The sequence below is a fragment of the Taeniopygia guttata genome, chromosome 5, assembly GCF_048771995.1.
Source record: "Taeniopygia guttata chromosome 5, bTaeGut7.mat, whole genome shotgun sequence".
NCBI lineage: Eukaryota > Metazoa > Chordata > Aves > Passeriformes > Estrildidae > Taeniopygia > Taeniopygia guttata.
In genome coordinates, this window is record NC_133030.1 from 37,708,210 (window position 1) to 37,732,325 (window position 24,116).

At 38.0% G+C, this 24,116-nt stretch overlaps 1 protein-coding gene across 3 annotated transcripts in view; it reads right to left on the bottom strand.

Moving 5' to 3' along the window:
- PRKD1 (protein kinase D1) overlaps positions 1-23,621 on the bottom strand; it is a 115,257-nt gene extending 91,636 nt beyond the window's left edge. For 2 of the 3 annotated variants that reach the window (XM_030274575.4, XM_012574024.5), the window contains exon 1: positions 22,597-23,111. In XM_030274575.4, the coding sequence (XP_030130435.1) occupies positions 22,597-22,785 (189 nt within the window). In that variant the 5' untranslated portion in view covers positions 22,786-23,111. Of the gene's footprint in view, positions 1-22,596; positions 23,112-23,277 lie in introns of those variants that run through there. The other variant, XM_072930181.1, reaches the window with a different exon arrangement.
- Positions 23,622-24,116: the final 495 nt, after the last annotated feature.

Below are 24,116 nucleotides of genomic sequence, written 5' to 3' on the forward strand. Positions count from 1 at the left end.
GAACAGACATGAACTGAAATTCAAAGGGATTTTTTTCCTAAAATCCACCATAAGAAATTAACTGTATTCCTATAAAAACGATTAAATATGCATCTTTAAAACACCCGTTTTCCCCATTTAAACTTTGTCCTCATAGCACCAGTTGTTTCTACACTATTAATCACCTATTCTTATTCTGAATAGAAATAATTTTTTTTAAATAGGTAATTAATAGTACTATTACAAGTAATGGTCCTGTAAGTTTTGCCCAATGATCTCGAAGTACACAACTGAAGAAAGACTGAAATATAATTGTCCTTTCCAAACATGAATAAACATGAGGCACTGAGTGATGTAAGGACTCCATCACTTACATGAAAGTGTCAAAGAGGAAAATTTTCACAACAGAGACAAAATATTGAAAGTAATAGTAACTTAATGTCAGCACTTTTGACATTACAGTCCATATGTAAGGTCAGTTCTATCTACAGCAGTATGTCAAAACAGAGAGATAAAAGACCTAGGAAGAAAGGCTTGTCTTAAAATTTTTACAGGTTTTAGACGCACTTTGAAACACATTAACTAGACACATATAAAACAAGAATATGTACATTCCCTTCTTCATTTAAGTGTAATCTTTAGAAGACAGTTAAGGAAATTTCCTACTGAGTTTCGTAAAACACAGTTTGTGAAATAAATATTCTTTACCAAAGGAAAGAACAGAAAAACCCCCATATTTTTTAAGAAATTCAATATAAAATAGTATGTTTTGACCCCAGTAAGGTACAAGAGCAAACAAATATTGAAATGCCTTGTTGCTGCTACATAGCCAAATTTCTTAGGAATAATTATTTTTCAAGCAAGTAGCGATTCAAAAGCTGATAGGTCATAATATGACACTAATTCCACATTAAATATACAAAGAAAGATATTAATCTACACTATGAAAAAAACAAATACCACTCCATCAGTAGGCAAAATCATTAATTTTTTTTGTTTTTTCTAAAAAACAGTGCTTGACTAGAGGATTTCAGGATAATGAAAATTCATATGTTCTACTTCTATTTCTGTTTACTGTTTTTTATATACATAGCAGTTAGTCAAACAGCTGAAAACCAAAACAACCTGCCAGATTGTCTTTTTCAGCTGTGGAACATATCTGTACAGCACATGTCACAGAGTATTCAGTCTGATAAGACAGACGTAAAAATGAATTGGCGGCCTTTTTCGGGAGATGAGGGGAAAGAAAAATGTATAAAAATCTTGATAGCCTGCCCATTGCCACTGAAGAGTGTAGTCATGCTACCACATTGCAAGCAGCATATATCCTCACTGGCCTTCAGAAGGCAAATCTCTACATTACTGCAGTGTAGACATTCCCCTTACTTCCTCATCTGAAAAAGCTGTAATTGTCCAAGTCACTCTTTTTTTGACAGTAGATCAACTCAGTTACAAACTAATGGAAACTTCAAATACATCAGGATACAAAAACTGCTGCAGATTATTGTTCCATCCAAAAACTTTTCTTCCTGAACAATTCAGTCTCCATTCTTTACCTACATTAACAAACATAATTTTAAAGCAAGCATGTTTGCTAGTGTATATGTTCAGTTATATCCCTTTCTACATCATTTTCTGAATTAGGATGCCTTAGAGATGCATAAGGAAACTCCAAAATTTAAAGAAATATTTAATTTACAGCCAGGAGAAATACAAAATAAAAGGAAGACTAAACCTTAGGAAAAAATACATGACAATTATCAAATTGGAAACTGTTGTTTTCCTGTATGACACCCCCACCTAGCCAAAAACGTAAGGAGACTTTTCATAATCTGTTCAGAAGCAACAATTATGGTAAATATACTAATTCATATTAGCCTCCTAATGTACATAGGAAGCTTCTGTATACATTATCACAGTGAGGTATCACATGTATTGAGTTTTTCAGGCTTCCTGGGGGGGAAAAAAAAAAAAAAAAAAACCACTGAAAAATCTAGTATTCTTGCAATATTCAATTCAGGACCAAAGAACCCACATCATGATGAATTTTGACTGATGGATAAACAAATGATCAATGCTCACATTATGGCTGAAACAACAAGTTTTACTTTGAAACTGAGATGAGCTAAAAAGACACAGTTACAGCATCAAATGTGGCTAAGATAATTTACCCATGCTTCATTAAATGTCCAGCTAGCTCACACCGAATCAACCTAAGCAGATTGATCTACTCCTCAGACACATGACTGTCCTCACACCCTACTAGTAACGTCCACCACAAGGCAAAGGATGACTGCTCTTTCCCCCACATTAAAATTGTACATGCAACTCTTGAATACCTGCAAAGAACTCATGAAGCAGGGTGCAAGGCACAGTTTTGACATTACAGACCAACTGATTTGGCTGCATTGATCATTCACTTTATTCAGGCCCACCGTTCCAAAACATTCTGGTGTATTCCCAGACTACAGTGCAAAATACTTCAGAGGACTATGAGATATGAGAAAATGGGAGAAAAACGTTCACACACACAGCCCTCAGAATGTCCCACCTGACAAGTATCGATCACCCTTTCTCTCTAACTGGAAATACCACTCTAGCTAGAGAAGCCTCAGGCTCCTTACACAGAGAGCATATGAGACTTAAGAGAAAATTTCTAAGCTCTTTTTCTACAGATAATTTCCAGGGATCTTCTGGAAATTACATGAAAAAAGTGTGGAAGCAAAAGTATCAAGAGAATCAAAAACACATTACACAAATAAATGGACCACAGGTCCAAAGTTGATCCTGAATTAAGTATGGATATGCTCTTTAAAATCCCTAATAAATGACAAACTTGGGGGGCAGCATGAGAAATAAACTTGTAAGAGGGGGCCAGGCATGAGACACCTCTTTAATGAGCTTCTCCTGTAACTGCGGGAGACCAGTGTACTGGGGTAGACAAACAGCCAGTCTGACTGGTGAGATTTTTGATGTACTGAAAAGCTTAGCTCCAAGAGGCAAATCAGTGCAGCATGGAGACCAGAAGAAAAACAAAGTATCATTTTAAAAATTTAAAAACCCAAAAGAAACATTTTAATGGTTCACCACCAGAGCTACATATGCAGTGGTCATTTCAATTCATTTCTTGTGTTCCTCCCTAAAGCAAATATAAGTGAAGGCAACTGAGGAGAAAGAAAACAGAATTCCTACTGCAGATGTTCTAAGCAGAAGAATTTCAGTAATAGCATCCACACTTAACGTCCTTCATGAGGCAGACAATTATTTAAACCTTATTCCTAGTACAGAAAGTAGTTGCCTCTGGGGATCCATTTTAAAGAAAGTTTGAAGGCCTGCACAGATTTGCAGAAGGGGCAGCTGGCACATCTAATTGCTTAGAAGAAATAAAGTTAATTGCACCATGTAGTCCCAAGTCATTGGAATGAGTGATGGATGGACTTGACCTAAGATAATGAGGTTGGATTTAATTTACTATGCCACTCATTAGCATTGGATACCATATACTGGGAGAAAATTTTATATAAAATACATTCATTTAAGATACTCTTTAGTGGTCTTGAACCAAATGCATACAATATACTTTTTTATTAGAGAACCTAAGTACACATGAGAATTGTTTCTGAGTATAAATCTCATAATGTACAAATAGTGTAATTCATAAGAATCATATGACTTGATCAAAGAGTCTTTTTTCTGGCACTGATTTTCTTCTGCTATACTGTTCAACAAAAGAGAAACTAAGTTTGATCACCTGAACTACCTACCCAAAACCAGTTTGGCAAAAGTATTTAACTATAACACTGTCTCAGAATTTCTCTAAATGAGAAGCATTTACAGATATTTTCTAAACATAGAATATTTCATCACTGAATGTGATGATATCACCAGCTGCCCAGTGAAAACAAAAACATTACACATATTTCTCTGGATTATTAGGTCAATTGGCAAACTGCAAGAAGCATTTCAGTTTTTCAAATCCAGTGATAAAGCACATAGACATTGGTACAAATAACTTCCATTCCTTTTGTACGTTTCTGAATCAGTGTAACAGTATATGTATCTGAATATACACAAAAAGATGTTTAAGTTTGCAAAGCCAGACACTTTAAAATTCAAAGTGCCAAAATTAAGGCTGTCTATGAAAACTCCATCTGCTCCGCAGGACCATACTACTGAGTCACTACACTTATAATTATACTGCTTGTGATGCCTCCATCAATCCGTGACTGGGATTAATTGGTTTGTTTTCCCTTTACTGTTTGGATACAGTATGGAGCAACTTATTTGAAGATGCTGATCTTTTTTTTTTAAATAACAATTGAAAAAATTCTCAGTTACTTTTGTATGATACTGTTTTCTAGCATTTATTAATATATAAAAAAATATTGTTGCAGTAACAGGCACATGAAATGAGAAATATGATTAGGTCAGTGAATTGTCAGGAACTTAGTCCAAGGAAGAGCAAGCCAAAAGTAGTTGCCTGTGCCCAGTTTGGTCTTTCACATTTGTCTGCCTCTCAAAGTACTTCCCATTGTACGTAGCAAATGAAAACCAAGACATTAAGGTGGCACACCCTCTGTGTCACAAAATATAAGGAAGGGATGTGGTTAGAGGCACAGCACGAACACTAAAGAAAAACACTTTTTTATACAGTTATATAAATACATATGGTTATATATATATAGTTATAAAAATATATACAGTTATATAAACATATATGGTTATAGAGATGAAGGATGATGGAAGGTAATTGAGAAGATAAAGCCACAACTCTTTCTTCCCTTTTGCTCCTTCGCTACACCCAAACTATGTCTGTATTTGTTATATCATGTTTATTCATTCAAAATGAAGCACTTCTTGAAGTAGCAGTTTGAGGCTCTGGTGCTTCAGCAAGCCAGGTCTCATGGATTGAGCAGAGAGAAAGAACAGTGCAGTATTAGTTACTTTGACTTGCTCCACAAAGTAATTTAGCAGCGGACATGGGGATAAACACACATGACACTCAACTTTATAAACTATGCCATTATCTCTTATCTTTGATCAGTTTTTTCCCTGCCTTATTCACCAGATGCACTTCAAAATTTGCAACAAATCCAACTGGAAAAGAGAAGGTTGCATGGAGAGCTCACAGCAACCTTTCAGTATCCCAAGGGGACCTACAGGAAAGCTGGAGAGAACTCTTCATTAGGAACTCTACTGACAGGACAAGGAGCAATGGGTACACATTGAAAGAGGGGAAACTTGAGTGTGATATTAGAAAGACATTTTTTACTGTGAGGGTGGTTAGACAACCCACAGGTTGCCCAAGGAGGCTGTGGGTGTCCCAACTGGTCTAGTGGGAGGTGTCCCTGCCCATGGCAGCAGGGTGGGACTAGATGATCTTTAAGGGCCCTTCTAGCCCCTTAACATTCTATGATTCTATGCTTTCATGTTGGCCTTCTTCATTATCCAGTCCCAGTTCAACGCCAGAGACACAGCCCTAAAATTTATGCATATCTGTATTCGTCTGTGTGTGTTTCAAGTTTTGGTTTAGTTAAGTACTGTGGTTCCTGATACTGCTCTTCTTCTAGAGACAATTCTACTCATCTTCTGTTCATTAAAAAAAAAAGAAAAGAAAAGAAATGGGAATTGCTTTCTTTACTAGTGAAATATCTAGCATGGACCTATCGCTTTAAATGTACTAGATATTCACTACTTCAATGTATTTGTGCAGTGAGCCATACAAACATGATTTCCTGCTCTACCATTGCAAATAAATTAGAACATAGCATGTAAGTGGTTCCAGATACAGATGTTGCATAAAGAACCAGATGTCAACAGTTTTACAGCTCTGCCCTAATTGTCTTCAACTTTTTCAAAGGTCAACCTCAGTATGCACATTTTACAGAGTATCTTATTCTGAGGTTAAAAAAAATTAATAGATATTATTATTTTCTTAAATGGGTACACTTCTTCATGCATTATTTCAGTCGGTAAATTCCACTATGTTTTTGTTCCCTGGTTTTCATTCCAAAAAGCCTATTCACTCATCTGATGCTGGGGAGAGGCTCTGAAAATCTGTTTCTTCCAAAGGATGTTTCTTGCAGCTACCGTGGCACATGAACTGACTAGTAAGAACTCACTCACACATTACTTGTGTCTCCTAAAACTGGTATCTAAGTATTTCTACAGCTCTGAAACAATTGTTGGGCTTGCACAAAAAGAATTCTAAATGGTAAAAGAAGAAAAGACTTCAGGTTCCCCAGGAAACATTCCTTTAGTAGATACACAATCTCAAGTGCCCTCAAGTGCTGGCTGAGACTCAGGGAGCTATGCAAGAAGCATGCATGTGCAAACAGTTGATGGAAAAACAAACACGAAACAACTTAACACTGGAAGTCTATGGCAAATTAAAAAGCTCACAGGCAACTATTTCTCAAGTCTTTGAGATCAAATCTAAAATGACCACTTCCATCCAGGCTCAAGTATTTATTTTAGTGTTGCTTAATTTACTTTAAGGAATGCAGGTGACTATCCTCATCCTGACAGGAACAGAAAACCTGTGGCAGCTACAGAGAGCATTAAGGACATTACTATGTTTATATTCAGTAAAAATCTTGCTTTAAGTATAACTATATTCTTAAGATATAAAGTCAAATCACATTAAAATTTTACAGCTTCAAACTCTAACCAAAGTAAAAGTGCAGTGTTTTCCAGGTTAATTTAAATCAAATTTGTTCTCCTTGGAAAAACACAGTTAAGATTAAAACACAAGATTCACCCTAGACTAAAACTGTGCACAGCAATTCCTTGTATGTTTTTTAGCATACTACTTCTGAGTTTAATTATACATTGTCCATTGCATGAAATGCAATATTTATGCTTGTCTATGGGAATAAATTGCATCCTCTTAACAAAAAGCTGGAAATAAAAATGTAACTGATACTCTTCAATTATGCTCCTCAGATTGAGTTGTAAAGGTTTTTTGAACTAAATTAATTTGGTAAGACAAATCGTTAATTTTTTTTTTGCAGAATTCTTCCTCTACAATCCTTTCTCCATAAAGACAAACCAAAATGCTCCAAAACCTAGTCCTGTATTTTTGTAGTTCAGAAACAAATTTCCCTTGCTCTCAGTCAAATATTCCCAAAACATAAACACATTTCCAGCTATTTTTTCTCATCTTGCCCCTAGTTTTCAAATTAAGTTACTTATTCTAATTGTTTTGGTCATTGCTTACTCAACTGATTTCTTAGGTCATGACAACACAGCTTCTTCTTCATGATTATCCTAAGCAGGTCACACAAAATGTAATTCCATTTTTAATTGGACACAGGAAAAAAATTGATGCAATCAGAAAATATTAGAACTGCAGTTCAGATTTCCTCCACACTTCATGAGACAAAGGCCAAACAAATGAGGTTTAGTATATGATGAGCAAGAATACACCCATTCAACTGCACACCATTTTTCATGAGCATTCATGCATACTAATATCATAAAAACAAAATGCTCAAATTGAAGATAACTTCAGAGGATCTAGTTTTTGCTCAGATTCATGGCTATAAGCACAAATAATATGACCAACCGTTATAAATGTATATTTTACTGCTATATCATAAAGTGTCCAATATATGTGAAACATGAACCAATTTATCCTATTAAAGCATGGCAATTTTCTTTTTAGACATGCTGGTCAGTTTAGATTAGAATATTCTCGAAAATCATTCCAGCTTTCTGCTTTCAATCAGAAGGATTTTCCAACCTTTTAAGAAGCAACTTCACAAATACTAAAAACTTAAATCAGTTTATAACTGAAACACAGTATGCCTTATCATATGGAATATATCTGCACCTGCTACAATATTGTGAAGTCTAATTAATCTTGGAGATATCCTAAATATTTTAGCAAAATCAAGGCTGCACTTTTATGAAACTTTCCTATTCTGATAGGAAAAAGGAGACCATTAGGATACTGAAAGACAGATTTGACAGTTCTAGGCTGTAGATGTCAAGCTGGCTTAATAGGCACTGTTCAACAACCATTCCAATGACTTAACTCCTACAGAGAATATTACTGATGGATAAGAAGTCACTGAAATGTCTTCATGTAGCCCCCAGGTTCATTAAACTCATTAAACTTTCTCGATTTTGGGGATGAGAGATCACATTTTAATTTTCATATGTATGGATGGATTTCTGGTGATAAATCCTAATTATATTAAATCTATTTTTTAAAGGCCTCTAGAGAGATTGCACAAAATACATTGAAAAAGCATGGAAAATTAGCACATTTTCACAATTCATCAGTATGCAAAAAGTTCAGACAGATTTTAGCAAAAAAAACCTGTAAGGTGCAGGTATTCTTCAGGGAAAATACAACTGATTTCCACATAATCCAGACAAGATAATATACTGTCTCAGATGATCCATAATATCACTAAAGTTCATACATAAAATCAAACAGTGGAAACACATGTGGAAAAATATAAAATTCATCATCTTTTCTTGACTCTTTCAGGCTCTTGGTCAGTTACACTGAAATTGAGACTTCCTTTATTATTATTTTTATCAATAAAAGGGGTCAGCATAGCCATAATTACACTTGAAAAAATTACAACATATATTCAGTAAGAAAAATAACACAAGACAAGCCAGTCACTTATTTCCTACCTGCAGCAAGCTGGTACTTGCTGATAAGATATAAAAATGTATAATTAATTTTCAAATTTTCTAGTAGGACCAAAAAAAGTGGAAAATGAAAACAATTTGCTCTGAAAACCATGATGCTACACAGCTTTATAAACATTTCAAAATTCAATATTTGAATTTCAAGACATTTTTGAATACTCTAACACAACTATACCCAATATGCCTTCAGATTTATGAGTCACATTTGATTCACTTGTAGTAATACATTTTAAAAATGGGTTGAAAAATAAAATTGAGGAGCTGTAGGCACTTTTAACAAAATACAGCAGTGCACACGCTTCTGAGTCTTAAGCTTTTTTATATACTATTAATTTATGTGTTTGACTAGTTTTCTTCTCTTTGGATAAAGTGATTACATGCAGATCACTCTTTCATCCCCCCAGAAATGGTCTGATTAATTTTTAAAGCACCATTTTGTCATTAGTTAGGGATGTGGCAGAAGAAAAGACAGCTGAGACACATCAATGTAGTTTCAGAAAGCAGAGGGTAGAAGATAAACAGTGTTTGAAACTGTGTGACATAAGCAAGTCTGCACACAAGGAAAACAGAAATATGAAAATAAATACAGGTAAAGTGGTGGAAAGATTTTTCTTTTTTTCCCTTCTGTCAGAAGAAAACAAATATCTACTAAGACAAGTAACCACTTCCAAATCATGCCTCTGTATCTAGAGTTGCTAGCTGAAATTTGTCTTTGTAGCAATAGTAGCTTGCTTACCTGGCTGTACTACAAACTGGCGCATAATTGAAGACACACAGCAGATATGTACCTACAACTCGAAGAACAAGTGTGCTTCATTTTTTTCCCTGAATAAAAATACAACCAAAAGTTTAAAAACTTCCTCTCCTCACCACGAGAATGTACTTCAATGTATGTATTCAAAGGCTTTTTGGTTTCTTTTTTGCATTCAGCAAACATTATCAGTTGATCATTACCTAAACGCAGAGACAAGAGTTGCCAATATACTGTTCACTTAGAGTAAAACACCTCATCAGGGAAATCTCCCATGGCCATTTATCTACCTCTCTCCACACAACTGCTACCCAGAGCCTTCTTGGTCTGAGCGCACCAGACCTCATTTGCACTTGGCAGCTCTGTAAATGACTTAAACACTGCTCAGAAATCCTTGACATCATACACAACTCAAGTAATCAAAACTTAAAACATAAGAGTGTAGATACCAAATACACTAGGGACTAGATGGGGGAAAGGGGGAAGACTAAAAGTAAGACAGTAAAAACTCAAGACTATTGCCTACAACAAATCACAAACTTAGATCTTTATTAAAACTTTTAGATTGTTTATTAACCTGAAAGACTACCTTTTCTATACCTCTAATTGGTCCAAACTGATTTCAAAACTAAACTTTCAAACACTTTAGATATCACAGGAAAGCTCAAAAAAAGCTATCAAAACCTGCAAGAAGTTAAATTTCATTTTTACATCACTGTACTCTCCATAGAGCCAATCCTGTAAGCTGAGTAAAAATGCAGTGTTGGGTACAACAGCAGCACAGTCTCCCAGCAGCACAGAGATGAAAAGTCTTTATAATAAACACCTAATTTAGGAAAGCATAGTAATGTTCTATCAATATTTAAGAATTTACATATAACTAGAGAACCCAGTAACAAGCTTCTTTACTGTTATCTGCTGAGGCAAATTAGAAGGGAAAACTAAATCCAAGGATGTTCAATGATTTGCATCCATTTAACCTGGTAACAAAGCTTGATTTCCAATGTACTTGTCTCACAATACTTTGTGAATTCTAACACAAACTTTTCTATGCTTAAGCCTGTTAAAATGTTTGAATCCCATATGAATTCTCTTCAAATTAAAAGCCTGAAATACAAGGCAGTCTACCTTCAGTAACATCACCTGGCCCCTTGTTCTACCCACATGTCAGCCTCTGAAAAAAATAGAACTAAGTTTTCTTTGCTATTACTAGTTTTTCATCAAATGTAACTGAACTTGATAAATATGAAAAAAATCCAAAAAACCTAGGCATGAGAGGGCAGGGATAAAAGAATAAAAAGCAACTTAATTCTCAGAAAAAAAACCAAGATCTAGTTCTTTCAATAGTGTCCACTCAATTCACCTGTCATTTGTTCCCATTCCCCCCACTGATGTCCAGAGAAAGAACAAAAATACAGGTTATTCCAATTTAAAGCTTCATGCATTTTCAAATTGTCACAGCACTGGTCAATCATCATTTCATAAGAATCCGGATGCAAACTTTGGAATCAAAAAATAGCATCATTCTTGGATTAAAAGGAAATAACATTTATAAATGTTATCATAAGATGCAATTTCAATATTTCTTTTAAAACTCCTGTCCTATTGTTTATTTGTACTCATTTAAGATGTTGTGAACATGTCAAGTGACATTCAACATTCATTTTTGTTTGAAACACGTAAGAAAAAGAAGGGAGTGACAATCAAGCCACACTAACGGAAGAATTTTATGCATTCCTATTCAAAAGATGGAAGTAAAGCTTTGACTTGCTCTTTGGAAAGCCCCTCTTCTTATGTAACGATTTTTTTGTTGTTTTCAGAAACTCTCTCTTGTACTGCTAAATAGAGGGGAAACTGATTACTCAAAAATTGAGTTAACAGAATAAAAATATGCTTTCTATATTAAACAATTTAGCTTCATTCACCAGCAATTGATGGAGATATACTCTATATATCAGTGAGACCAACAAACAAGTTTTTTCCCCTTCTGATCTTTTCCTGAGGCCTCTCCAAATATATTCTATCAAGTTTTTACATACTGATTATTTACCTCTCAAATAAGGAAGCAGATATTTGCTGACCTTTTAAATTGATAAGATGAAGTTTTTCATTCTTAAGTCACCTTTGAACAAACAGGTGTGATTTTCAGTAGCTTTAAAAAAAGTTTAGAAATCCTTGTTTCACACATCAGTCTTCAAAAGGATTTTTACCCTCTTCACTACACTATACTCAAAAAAATGAGACTTGCTCAACTGTTAGTATAACTGATACGATTTTCCCCCCTTTTTTAACAACACAAAATCATTTACATCTGGATAGACCAAGGTATTTAACAAAATTATGTGAATGCAGTACAAAACAGAGCTCTGAATGTTACCAAGTGTTAACATTCTTCAATTTAAACCTACAATTGCACATATGCGTTAACTGGGAATGCACAGCACATTAAAATATGTTGAAAAATCAGCAGCCAAATTTTATCTTGAAATGCATGCCCTTAGTTTACTCAAATGTCTACCAGTCCATGATATTAACTTTAGATGCCTAGATTACATAATATCACCAGTCAATAAGAGCCTGTTAGGAAGCACAGGAAAAATGAGCACAGGTGAAAGAGGAGTTAAAACAAGAAGCAATACAACAAACATCAATTTTAGCTGGGTTGTTACCTTGGTCTTCCCACTAAACCCTAATAAATAATCCATCTTCTGCCCTGCAAAACATCTTTAACATGCATGTGTCCTCCCTGCAAAGACACATAAATCAAACATGTACTCATCAGTTCACTTCTCAAGCAGTGTATCATCTTCCTTCCTTGAAAAGTTGTACATTGTTCCATTTGAAACAAATTTTGCAGCAGATGTGTGTGTTACTGCACTGTATCAATCCTTCCTTTAATCTCTGCACAGACCAATCCATCACCATTCCATAACAATAGATAACTCAGCAGGCCATTCCTCTAACTATTCTTTATGTCTAATCAGTAGGATTTAAGGTCTTTATTTCACATGGAAAGGGTTGGTGTGGTTCTTATTAACATTTTTCCCTAAAGAATTACTGTGCTTTTGCCACCACCTAAGATGAATTTCTCATAGGAGTTTTTTTCAAAGATACTGCCAATAAACATCTGGGTTTATATGCTGAGATATCATTCAACACAGTTTAATATGTGGTGTAATCACCAGCTGTCCAGTACACCTTGACTGCAATGTACTGAAGGGAGGGACTTCTTCCCTGTACACAAAAATATAGCAATATATAATAAGGTTCTATTATATTACAGGCCACCTAATATCTATTAGGCATTAATGTAATAAGTGGACAAATATAAACAGAGATTCACTGCATACTCTGAGAATCACAGAAGCATCAGAACCTCTGAAATTTGTCTTGTCTGACTTCTCTCTTGCAGCTGAACTATGATCAACACAAGGTTTTGTTTACCCAAGTCCAAAAACAAAGGATGAAGTCTCCACCATCTCTCTGGGTACCTGCTGCAATACTGCACTACTCTCCTATCAAAGAGATTTTTACCTAATGTCCAATCTGAATCTCTTTCAAACCATAAATCTCAGTTTCAGCCTCTGTCACCAGCTGGAAGAGTTTAGCCCTATAAGCTTTGTAAACTCCTCTTAAGGATTCACTCAAGAACCAATTTAGCACCAGAATACAGCTCAGAACCTCCCCAGTTTTGTAGGAGTTGCTAAATAAAAGTAGTCAAATGAAAGAAAAAAAGAGTAGGTTTACATTGGATGATATTTATTATCATAAATGATTAATCATTTAAGCTAGTTTACGAACTGAAAGTCAGGACACTGGCATTTCTTTGTAAGGTTTGAAAAACATGTCAATCCCTGGGTCAAGCCCACATAGCATGATATATGATCGTAAACATAGATTAAAGATATACTAGAGAGACATTTCTAGATGCAGAGGATAAGTATTTTTATTTTCTGAACTATTTGATTTTACCATATTTTCTGCCTGACAATTTGTTACAGTTACCTGATTTGCCTTGTGACAAAATGGTCTGCAGGCATAATAAGGATAACATACAGACAGCAATGTTTAATTTTCCTCCAGAAATCAGGAAATCACATAGTTTAAAATCAAGAGATCTTTCCCCCTAACTTAATTCCCTCCATCCCTACAAATGCACACAGACTTTGACCAGATTGTTTCAATTTTCACTCAACTTTTTTTTTTTTTTTTTTTGAAGTGTAGGACAGCCAACTCTTTGGGAAAAATGCAGTTAAAACTGTGTGGGTTTGGAACTGAATTAACTCCTACTCATATTCTACATATTTCACTGCATCCCTTCTATTTAGAGCTAAGTATAATAAATATAACAGAATAAAAGCATGAGTTCAACCGTTCAGATATCTACAGTATGTGTGGTTTTATTACTCTGCTATTTTCACATTTTCCTAGATGTACTTGATTTTGGGTGGTGACACATAATCCTCAGAGAGGTAAGAACAGCACTTGCAACACCAGACAGCATGGTCAGCACACCTGGCGTCCTGTCACATAAACTGACAGCAAACCTGTAACCCAGCCCTTAAAAGCTGACATGAAACGGGGCTGAACTTAGAGCAAAATGGGAAAATTATTACAGCTAGACGGAAAACATCAACTCATACTTTCGTCTCCTTATCAGTGAGGTTTCCTTCAAGGCACAGACCCTCACTCCATGGAGTAACAACACAATTTGAGAAGTTTAACCCTTTGTGGCCCAAGGTTCTATGGGGCTTTAAGGAATGTTTCAGCCTGCATCAGACCCTAGCCTAGCACCCATGAATTATGTAAGGACATACAGCACTGCAGAGAGGGAGAGCAGGATATGCTTGACCACGATGGCCCACATAGAGGCACGGATATGGCCCAATAGGATTTCTATTGTTATGTAAAGGGATTTCTCAGAGGGAAAGACTGGGTAATAGGTAAATTTATGTTTTTAAGGACAAGTATCTTTCAGGTAAATGGCCTCATTGCCCAAATGTTTCTCCCAGACCCAGCTGTGTCTTGTCTGTGCTTTAGCATCTAACAAGCTGTTGAGAAAAACTCCTAACACTTGGGAAAAAATTACTTCTAAGGGTTGACTTTTCAAAAAATAATTTGAAGAAAGAACAAATAAAGCATTCTTTCAGACTACACAAGACATGTTCAGATACAGCTCTTTTAAAATGTACAAGGTAGAGGCTTAGAGCTGGCAACTGTGGTCATGGTTTACAGCTTCTCTTAGTAGATCTTTAGTATAGATCTTTATTTAGATCTTAGTATACACCTTGTGCATAAAGTCACACAAGGAAGGCCTTTTTATGCCAACCAGTAATGAAAGTCTCTAAACACCTCTTTTCTTCTCTTAGAAAACAGCCAAGAACCAGATTAGGTGATGTACATTCATGCTTAATTTAAAAAAAATTAAATTTGATATTTTTAAATCAAAATAATTACCTATGTTTTATCTTGAATGCCATAATACTGTTTCTGTGTGGTTCTGACTGCAGTAGAGGCACACACAACAAGCTACATAAGAGATACAATCACAACACAAATATAAACATATAGTTGGAGAAGTGAAAGCTTACCTCTTGACAAAGTTTTCCTCAGATGAAGAAGAAAACACACACATAAAAGGAACAAGAAAAAGGAAGCCACAAATAAGTGGAGGAAGAGAAAGTAGACAACAGGGATACACACTGTAATTTATGTCTAACTTTATGTCTATGCATAAATCACTGCAATATATCCATAGTATTATCTCCACATAGTGTGATACACTACCCTACCCTTCCAACCTTACATGTTGTTTCAGCAGATAAAACAAGAGCATTTAGAAAGCAAAATTCTGCATCATGAACTAGCTGACTTGAAGTGTATATGTCAATATTCTATACTTTCAATGATCAAATGCTGATATGCACAACTTATTTTAATCATAGTTTTTGAGTGACAACAAGTCTGCCACCATTTTAGACCTTTTCCTGGATAAAAATATTTAAAAAGAAAGAAAAGTCTCAAAAAGCAAGAGCTCATCTAGCAGTACTAAAAGTATATGAAGAAGAAAAAAGTTGAAAGCCTGTGAAAAAAATCTGGTTTGGTCTGCAAAATCCTGGACGTTCATACCAAAACCACAAGCAAGGAAAATGTAAACAAAAGGGACGTCAGAGCAGAGCAGGTTATTTTGCAGCAAGTGAGACATGATTAAAATATGTAGGTATCCTTTCTAGCAGAACCTCTACAATCAACCCTGCAAAAGTGACACTCAAGTCTGATAAGGAAAAAGCTGTGTGGTGCAGCTGACAAGCTGGAGGGAAGGGAAGCCATCCAGAGGGTCCCTGACAGGCTTGAGATGGGGACATGTGCAAACCTCGAAGTTCAACAAGGCCAAGTGCAAGGTCCTGCACCTGGATCAAGGTATTCCCAGCATAAATACAGCCTGGGTGGAGGAGGGATCAAGACTAGCTCTGGGGAGAAAGACTTCAGGATGTTTGTGGACCAAAAAGCTCAACATGAGCTGCCAATGCACACTTGCAGCCCAGAAGCCAATTCTGAGCAACCTTACCCATTCCATGATTCTGTGATCATTAAGGTGCTTTCCAGCCACTAATCATTCTATGATTTTACCAGAAGGCACCATAAGGGAGACTTTACAAATGACAATTTGACAGTATGCAAAAGGAATGTAATAGCTCCAGAAGAAAGGGAAGTCTTCCTCCAAGCAGCAAGAAACATATACAAGTCAACTGCTAGCATTGACTAAAGATATACATAGAAGTATACAATATATACAGCCACAATGTTCTGCAGGAAAGATTAATCAAGTACTTTAGAGGACAGTTCACCTGCACTTGGGATAAACACTTGAAAGAGACATTTTAATTATATACTTGACTGCAACTATGTAACTGCAACCATATTACACAATGTCAACATAAACATGTCTGATATCAACCAGTCAAGAAGCCAAAGATAACCTACGCAACTGTAATTTTTAAAAAAATCTACAAACAATGCATGTGCTTATCAGAGGTTGCTTGAGATATACACAGAGTACATTGAGACTGAGAATTGTCTCTACTGTAATTTTTAATTCTAAACTTTTGTATCTTAAAAATAATTGCTTGCATAATCACTAAAAATAAGCAACAAATATTTGGCAGACGTTTTTAACTGAAATAGTTTCATATACAAAATACAGTAAAAATAAGACATCAAAAGCAACAATAGGCAAACTTCATTAAGCATGTTTGTTTCCTTGCAAGTAACCACAGTATAAACATATAGTAACCATACAGGCAGATTTCTCAAAACAAAAAGGAGGAAAAAGAAAAATCTAGGTAAGAAGAACAAGTTAATTTCAGATGTTTGTGGGCAATTTCCAGAAATCACAGGAAAACACCTATAGGCAAAGTCTGAGCAAATCCTTACAAGGATTTGACACATGCCAGGGTGTTTCACATGATCCACAGCAGAGATCTCAAAAACCCACTACACTTTCAGGACACAATGGGCTTTCTGTGCATTCTCAGGTCATCATGTGGTTTACACCCAGTAAGTTTTCTATGGGACAGTCAGACCTTGTGTATTTCAAATTCACTGAGCACATGCCATACTATTTCCACATGGCATCTCTGTCTGGGAAGTGTTGCAACTTCATTCAATAAATTCCATCCTTTCTCTGGCAACAGAGCTGAATCTCATCAGCAGTGAGAGAAGTATCTCAAATGCCTATTCATCTTCTAATTTCTTTAAATCATTATGGAAATGATGTATTTCCTGGGGAAAGCATCAATGGAAATAACACAAGATCAACACATTCCTTCTGTAATTCCCTTAAAAATTAAGATGCAAAGTGCTTGCTTTGGTTACAAGCCTGTCCTCTATCTAAAGCTCCATCTTATTTTTTATTCTATGACAATGCATTCAACAGTCTTTAATCATTAGCTAGGAAATTCTCAAATGCTCTACATAGTTTGTGGTATTAAACCCATTTTCCTTATCATGACAGATTACATAACAGAGTTAACATTTCTTTAAAACCCCAGTTCCTTTAAACTAATTCAGACTGACTCCCTTTCACTGAAGTTACATTTTACTACCATCTTCTTAGATATGGTCCAAAAGTAACTATAACTAAGTTCCAAACTAATGTTACATACAGCAACTTACAGTTTTCAGGGTGGAGAACAATAAATGTAAAGTAAATAAAAGATTAAACTGTAAACATCAGAAGTCTCCCTTAAGTCTGGAAAATGTTTATGTGCATAGTAACAAGGCACCTCGCATTTCTCAAATTCAATGTAACAACTTGGTACTTCCACAATACAGGCAGAGGAAAACCTTTGGTGATGAGAAAAACACAATTCATGGAAAAAAAAAGAAAAATTAATGCTTTGCTACCAGTGCACACCAGTAAAATACCATGAGAATTTAACTATCACAAATAATCACCACATCTGTAATAACTTTTCTAGAACACAGACAACAGTGTTGCAAATAACAAAATGTTTACATTTGTATATTTGGATGAAGATATACGACTCTTGGTCAGCATGGTAAAAACCTGTCAGTTTCTCTGTTTATTCTGAAGCTAAAAATCTCTACAGTACCTCATGTACACTGAGTCCCTATCCAAATCTAAAGGAATTGATTTCATTACCACCAGGCTCTTGTTTATTTTAGGAGAATGTGTAGGTTTGGGGGAAAAACAAACAAAAAAACCCACCCAAACAAAAAAAAAACCCTCATCATTCATATAAACAAACCCCTTATGTTTTCCCTGACTGCTTAAAAACATTGCAGAAAAAGATAAATATATTTTCACATCAACCTTTGGAAAAGGCTTTCTCCTTTCTTTGCTCATACCACAAGAGATTCCAGCCTGAGGAAACAAAGCTCAGCTAATTTTTATTTTCCGTTTTTATTTATTTAAGAATAAATTAGATTTTCTTTGTAATGACTACTAGAAGCAAAAATGAATGCATACCTGTTCCTGAATGTGTTTGGTTCAATTCTAAGGAATACTCTTAATATGGCTCTTGAGTCCATTTGCAGCAATTCTCCTAATTTAGCACCAGATAATCTTACATAAAGATGAATCTGGGCACAGTATTCCTTCCAGTTGCAGTATGCTACTTGAATCAAGTACTTTTCTCTTTGTCCCTTCCCTTTCCCAAATTGGCATCTTTAGTACTTTTTTTCCCCCCACTGTAAAATTGCAGAATTATTCAAACCACTGAACCATCTACAACACCACTTTTATAAATCAGTCTAAACTACACAGCCTGTGCAGCTCAACTCTTATTTCCTCTGTTTCTGATCATATTTTTTCTCGTATTTATGATTTTTGTATTCCTCACAACTTCTAAGTCTTGTTCTGAAGTGCTGAAGGCCTAAGCCAGCATATGATCTTAACAGCTGACCTAAGAGCTATTTTATAAAATACATATTCTCAAGTCACGTAACACTGCCTTATATATTCAGTTGAGAACTCAAAGTTTCCAAAACTTGGCAATGCCACTACAGTACCCCAACTCATCATATGTGAGCTATAACAACGACAAAGAATTTCAAGAAGCATAAAATACAAATAATAATATCCCCTTCAAATTAAATTTGCATGAATTTTTATTAAAAATTTGCATAAAGATTACTTTCTTTGTCTTTTTAGTCTTTGGTAACATGGTAATTCCATACAATTAAAGTGTGCTTTGCATTACACTTCTGTCCTGGAGAACTGGATTTATTGTGGGCAGCTAACACAAAAAGGGCAACAATTCATACTATTTGTCTTCAGAAAACAAAGATTGTATTTTACAATATCCTCCCACTGTTCTTATGGGGCTGTCAGCCTAGAAGTCAAACACTGGCATATATTTTAAAGTTGATTCTCATTTCTTGTCAACTACATCATCATTTAAATGCTAAAGATCCATTTTAACAGAAGAAAAAATAATCCCACATTGACAAGTCTCGAAGTTTTCATGTCACTGGTTCTAAGCAAGACAAAACACACAAACTCAAAGGAATCAAATTTTGTTGTCTTCAGAACACTTCTAAACAGATTTAAATGTGTTTGAATTTATGCCAGAAATCAATATGTATTATTTACCTTCAGATTTGTAAAGGAGGTGTCTGTACAGTTATATCAGGATAAAACTTCTGAAGGAATGCCTCTCATGGAAAATAGAGAAAAAGCCACACTTTGCTCATTCTATTTTACAGATGATGTACATTAGATCATCAATATAATTATACTCCCTACCAAAATTAAAAACAAGACAGCATCTGAAGTGCAAAGGTTACTCTAATGTAAGTAAATGCAAATACATGTTTATAAGGAAATGTAAACTTCTAAATTGTACATAGCATTGAGTTTTATTCATGTGAACTCACACGAATATTATTTATATACAAAAAGATACAGAAATAGTATAAAGATAATATAAACCATATAAAGATACAGAAATAGTGTCTATATGTATATACACACATAAATGTCTACATACACAATGCATTAACATCCTACTCAGGCCTACATATGCGCCATTCTGCACACTTTGAGAGATTTATTTCAATTTAACATAAATTTTGAGCAGGAGTAAATTAAATGGGTGCATAAACCTCTACAGAGTAAGGGTCATAATCATCTGAAATCAGGTATGCCCACATCACCATGGAAGAGGCTCCTTATAAGCAGATCATGTGACTGATACTAATGAAAAGTCAGCACAATCCTAAAAATAAAGCTGTGTGCAAGAGGACTGCTTAAATATTTAACACCACACTACAGACACAGTGTTGATTTTAGCAGTCTAAGATGACAACCATCCAGAAAAACAAAACCACAATTTTTCATCCTTATATATTGCTTCAACTGTCCAGACCAAATAGAAAGTTTTGAAGGAAATTGCTACCTGCTTGACCATATTCTACAGACCCAGAGAAACTTCAAAAATAGCATGAGATTTCAATATAAAATTCTTCATAGTCTCCTGCTTGATTGTGATAAGCAAATACATCCTCGTTATAAAATCAAGAGTAGACACCATTGCAAATAATTTCAGTAAAAGATAAAATCATGAACCTACGACACATAAATAGTTACCTCATAACAGTTTTAGATATCACATAATTTTTTTTAAGTCTTTGCCAGTATACCAAGTAACTTTGAATATGCAACCAATCCCATCGGGTTTAGTGAAACAATAAAATCATGTATATAGTGTACACACACTTGTAGTCTTAAGCTGAAAATGGAGACTCTGAGGACTAAATAACATATGAATTGCTCTGCAGGGTGGAGGAGGTAGAGGCCTCTATTTAACAAGAAAAGAAAGTAAAAACAAACAAACCACAGCCTATCTTTCTTCTAGTTTTCCCTTTCTTTGAGCCATTTCCCTCTCGACAGCCTTGGGAAAGCAGATATTTCAGCTATGAGAAACTGTGACTAGAAAAAAGTTCCTCATTCAAGTGTGCCCTGCAGGGAAGCAGCTACATGATGCTCTCTTTTATGCAATTAAGAAACTGCAACAAAGTAGTGTTCAAAATTTTTATGTCAGCACTCACTCAAGTAAGTTTGAACGTTTGAGCACAGGCCAGCACATTTAGTTTTCTTTACACAATGGTACATTGTTAGGAAATGAGGTTTAAAATCAAGCTTACAGTAAGCCCATTAATTAATAAACTACTAAAGAACAGTAAATAGAAACAATGACTTCAAAAATCTTAGCTTTTCCATTATTGCTACCACAATAACTTCTGAATGGTGAAGTATAGAATGTATTTAAGCTGTTTCAGACGGACCAAGTGGCCAGTGTTGGCCCAGCTTTAAAAACAAATATGGTAACGTGAAATGTTACACTTTTCTCCAAAATTTGATTTAAAAAAGCAGGTAGCCGTTTCTTAAACTATGAACAATGCAAAATTTAGAAAAAAGGATGCATATTTTATACTTTTTTGAAAACACTTCATTAGCTGCACTTCAACAAAAAAGAAGTTCCACTATTCAGTGAAGTTCAGGTTGATGATCTATGGAGAGATGTAAGGTAAAGCTATCAACTTAAAGAACCAAAAAAAAAAAAAAAAATCAGTCTCTGTCTGAATTTTTTTTACCTCGGTAAAAACAAGGGTGAAGAGGAAGATTTTTTTCCATTATAATCATCCTGAATATTTAGGCTGGCTTTTTTCTCCTTTGCAATCACTATGATACTTTAACCTATGGGCCTTTCACACAACGAACACAGATAAAGTAGAACTTTATTATACAACACGATAGTTGAAACAGAGAAATCAGAGAAGACAAAGGCAGCGGTGGCTCAGGCAGAAGCCCGGTGGATTTCAGCGTATAGCGTGAGTTTCACCGAAGCGTAGATGAACTGCGCCTGAGGACGGCGCCGCTCCGGAGGGGCTGCGGTGAGTGCCATCCCCGCGGGCCGCGGGGCTCCAGCGACCACCGCCGCCGCCAGCCAGGGCTCGTTCGGTCCCCTCCCGCCGCGGCCACCTGCCAGCGCCGGGGCTGGCCCCAGCGCCGCCCCGCAGCCCCGTCCCGCCCCGCAGCCCCGTCCCGCGCCCGCCCCACGGCCGGGCAGCGCCGCGGCCGCCGCGGGGCCCCAGCCCCGGCCGGCGGCTCTGCCGGGCTGCCCGGCACAAGGAAAGGCGGGCGAAGCGCTGCGCGCCGCTTTGAATCCTGGGCTGTCGGGGTTGGTTTTTCCTTGTTACTGTTTGCCTTTTTTTTTTTTTTTTTTTTTTTTTCAAGTGGAAACTTTCCTTTCCCAGGAGAGGCTGGGACAGCGTGAACTGCCCCGGGCGCCGCGCTTGCCATCACAGCTGACAGCTTTCTGCCCCCCGCGCCCCCCCTTCCGCAGCATTAAAAAGCAGCGGATAGATCCGGCCGGAGTTTGTTTTTAATAACGGCTTTTAGTTCGCACAGCCACTTACATCCCCTGGCAGCAAAATTAAAAGTCAAGCTCGCATGCGAGCATCCCGCACAGAACCTCCTCCGCACCGGGGTCGTGGGGGGCACGGCAGAGAGACAAGTGGGGCGCCGGGGAAAGGAAGTGGGGCCGGCGGCAGGGAAGTTGGGATGAGTTTCGTTTATTCCCGGAGCAGAGCCGCCGGGAAAGGAAAGTTCACAGCCAACAACAGCGCCCGCGGGCAGCGGCTCGGGGCTCGCTTTGGGGCCTTCCTACCTTCTGGTCTACGATGGAGCAAGCCATTTCCCGGACGTGGGCGAGGCTGAAGTCCCCCGAGGAGTCCTGCAGCAGCAGCACCGGCTCCCGGCTCAGCCCGATCTGGAGGTGGAAGGCGACGCCGCCGCCGGCAGCAGCCCCCGGCGGCGGCAGCGGGCTGGGCGGCCGGATCAGCGGAGGGGCACTCATCGGAAACTTCCCGCCGGAGCCGCCGCCGGAGCCGAGGAGTCACGGACGGAGCGGCAGAGTCGGGCGCCGCCGCGAAAAGTCTGCGGCTGCCCCGGAGCCGCCGGGCGAGTTTCCCCGCGAAGTTTCAGGAAAGTCCCGCCGAGCTCCTCCCGGGTGAAAATGGCGGGGGGGGTGGGGGAGAGCACCGCGGAGGATGCAGACAGGAAAAGGCGGCGAGAAAGACGCGCGGGGGGAGCCCAGCCCAGCGCCGCCGAGGTGGTGCCGCCGCTCGGGCTGCTGGCGCCGCGCGCGGCGCGGGGGCGGGCCGGGCCGCGCCCTCCGCCGGGACGGGCCCGCGCCCAGCTGGGCCGGGCCGGGCCGGGCCGGGCCGCGCCGCGCCGCGACGCTCCGCCGCCAAACGACGGCCGTGCACTGCCAGGGCAGCACCGGGCGCGGCCGTGTCGGCTGGTTCCCCGCCGCAGAGCTTGGCTGAGCCGGCTCTGGTCTCCTCACCTGGCCAGCCAGTGGGCTGAGGTGCTGGCGGGGCTGAGAGCCTCCTCTTCCCCCGCGATCCCCGTTGGGAGCACCTCAAGAGGCAGGTGGAGGTAGAGTCCGAGGAGAGCAGGAGGTGTCCCTTGCTGACAGGCAGCACGGTGCCCTTTCCCGGGCAGGGTGGCAGCTGCCCCCCAGGACCGAAAGCAGTGCCAAGGAAGCGGGAGCTCCAGTCGGTCTCCGGCTCTTCTGCCCGGCCTCGGCCAGCTCCGGCGCCGCTTCCAGCAGATCCGCGCGTCTTGGGAGGAAGCGAGGGACAGGTTACACCCGCCTCTTTTCTAAACCAGCTTCCAGTTTCAGGTACAGTGTGTGTTAAGGAGGAACACCCTGCCACCCAAAACCAGGATGAGTTACTCTTCCCAGCTTTTGGGATCGGTGCAAGCCCCACCCGTTTGCACAAGCAGCATTCATAGCAGGGCAATATGTAATCTTAAAACCTCCTCTTGAAGACGTGCAAAGGCGGTGAAAATATGAGCTGTAAAGGTTTAAAATACCAACGGAAAGACTCTTAAGCTAGGTATACGTGGTACCTGTAGGTTTGTTTGAACACAGTTAGTGTGAAATTAATACATATACGTTTGAAAATTCAGCAGTTGACCTGATTTATAACTTGTTTCATTGCAAATTGCTGGTTTTTGACCAAAATTTACATCTGCAGCATTGTTTTATTTTGATCCTGTCTTAGTAGGACCCATTTTACTGTTGTCAGCTTATTTCCAGCCTGGAAAGTACTGCAAGCTTCCCATGACCCTATGGCCTAGCCAGCTTTTCTATACAGGAGTCAACGTGGGAGAAACATA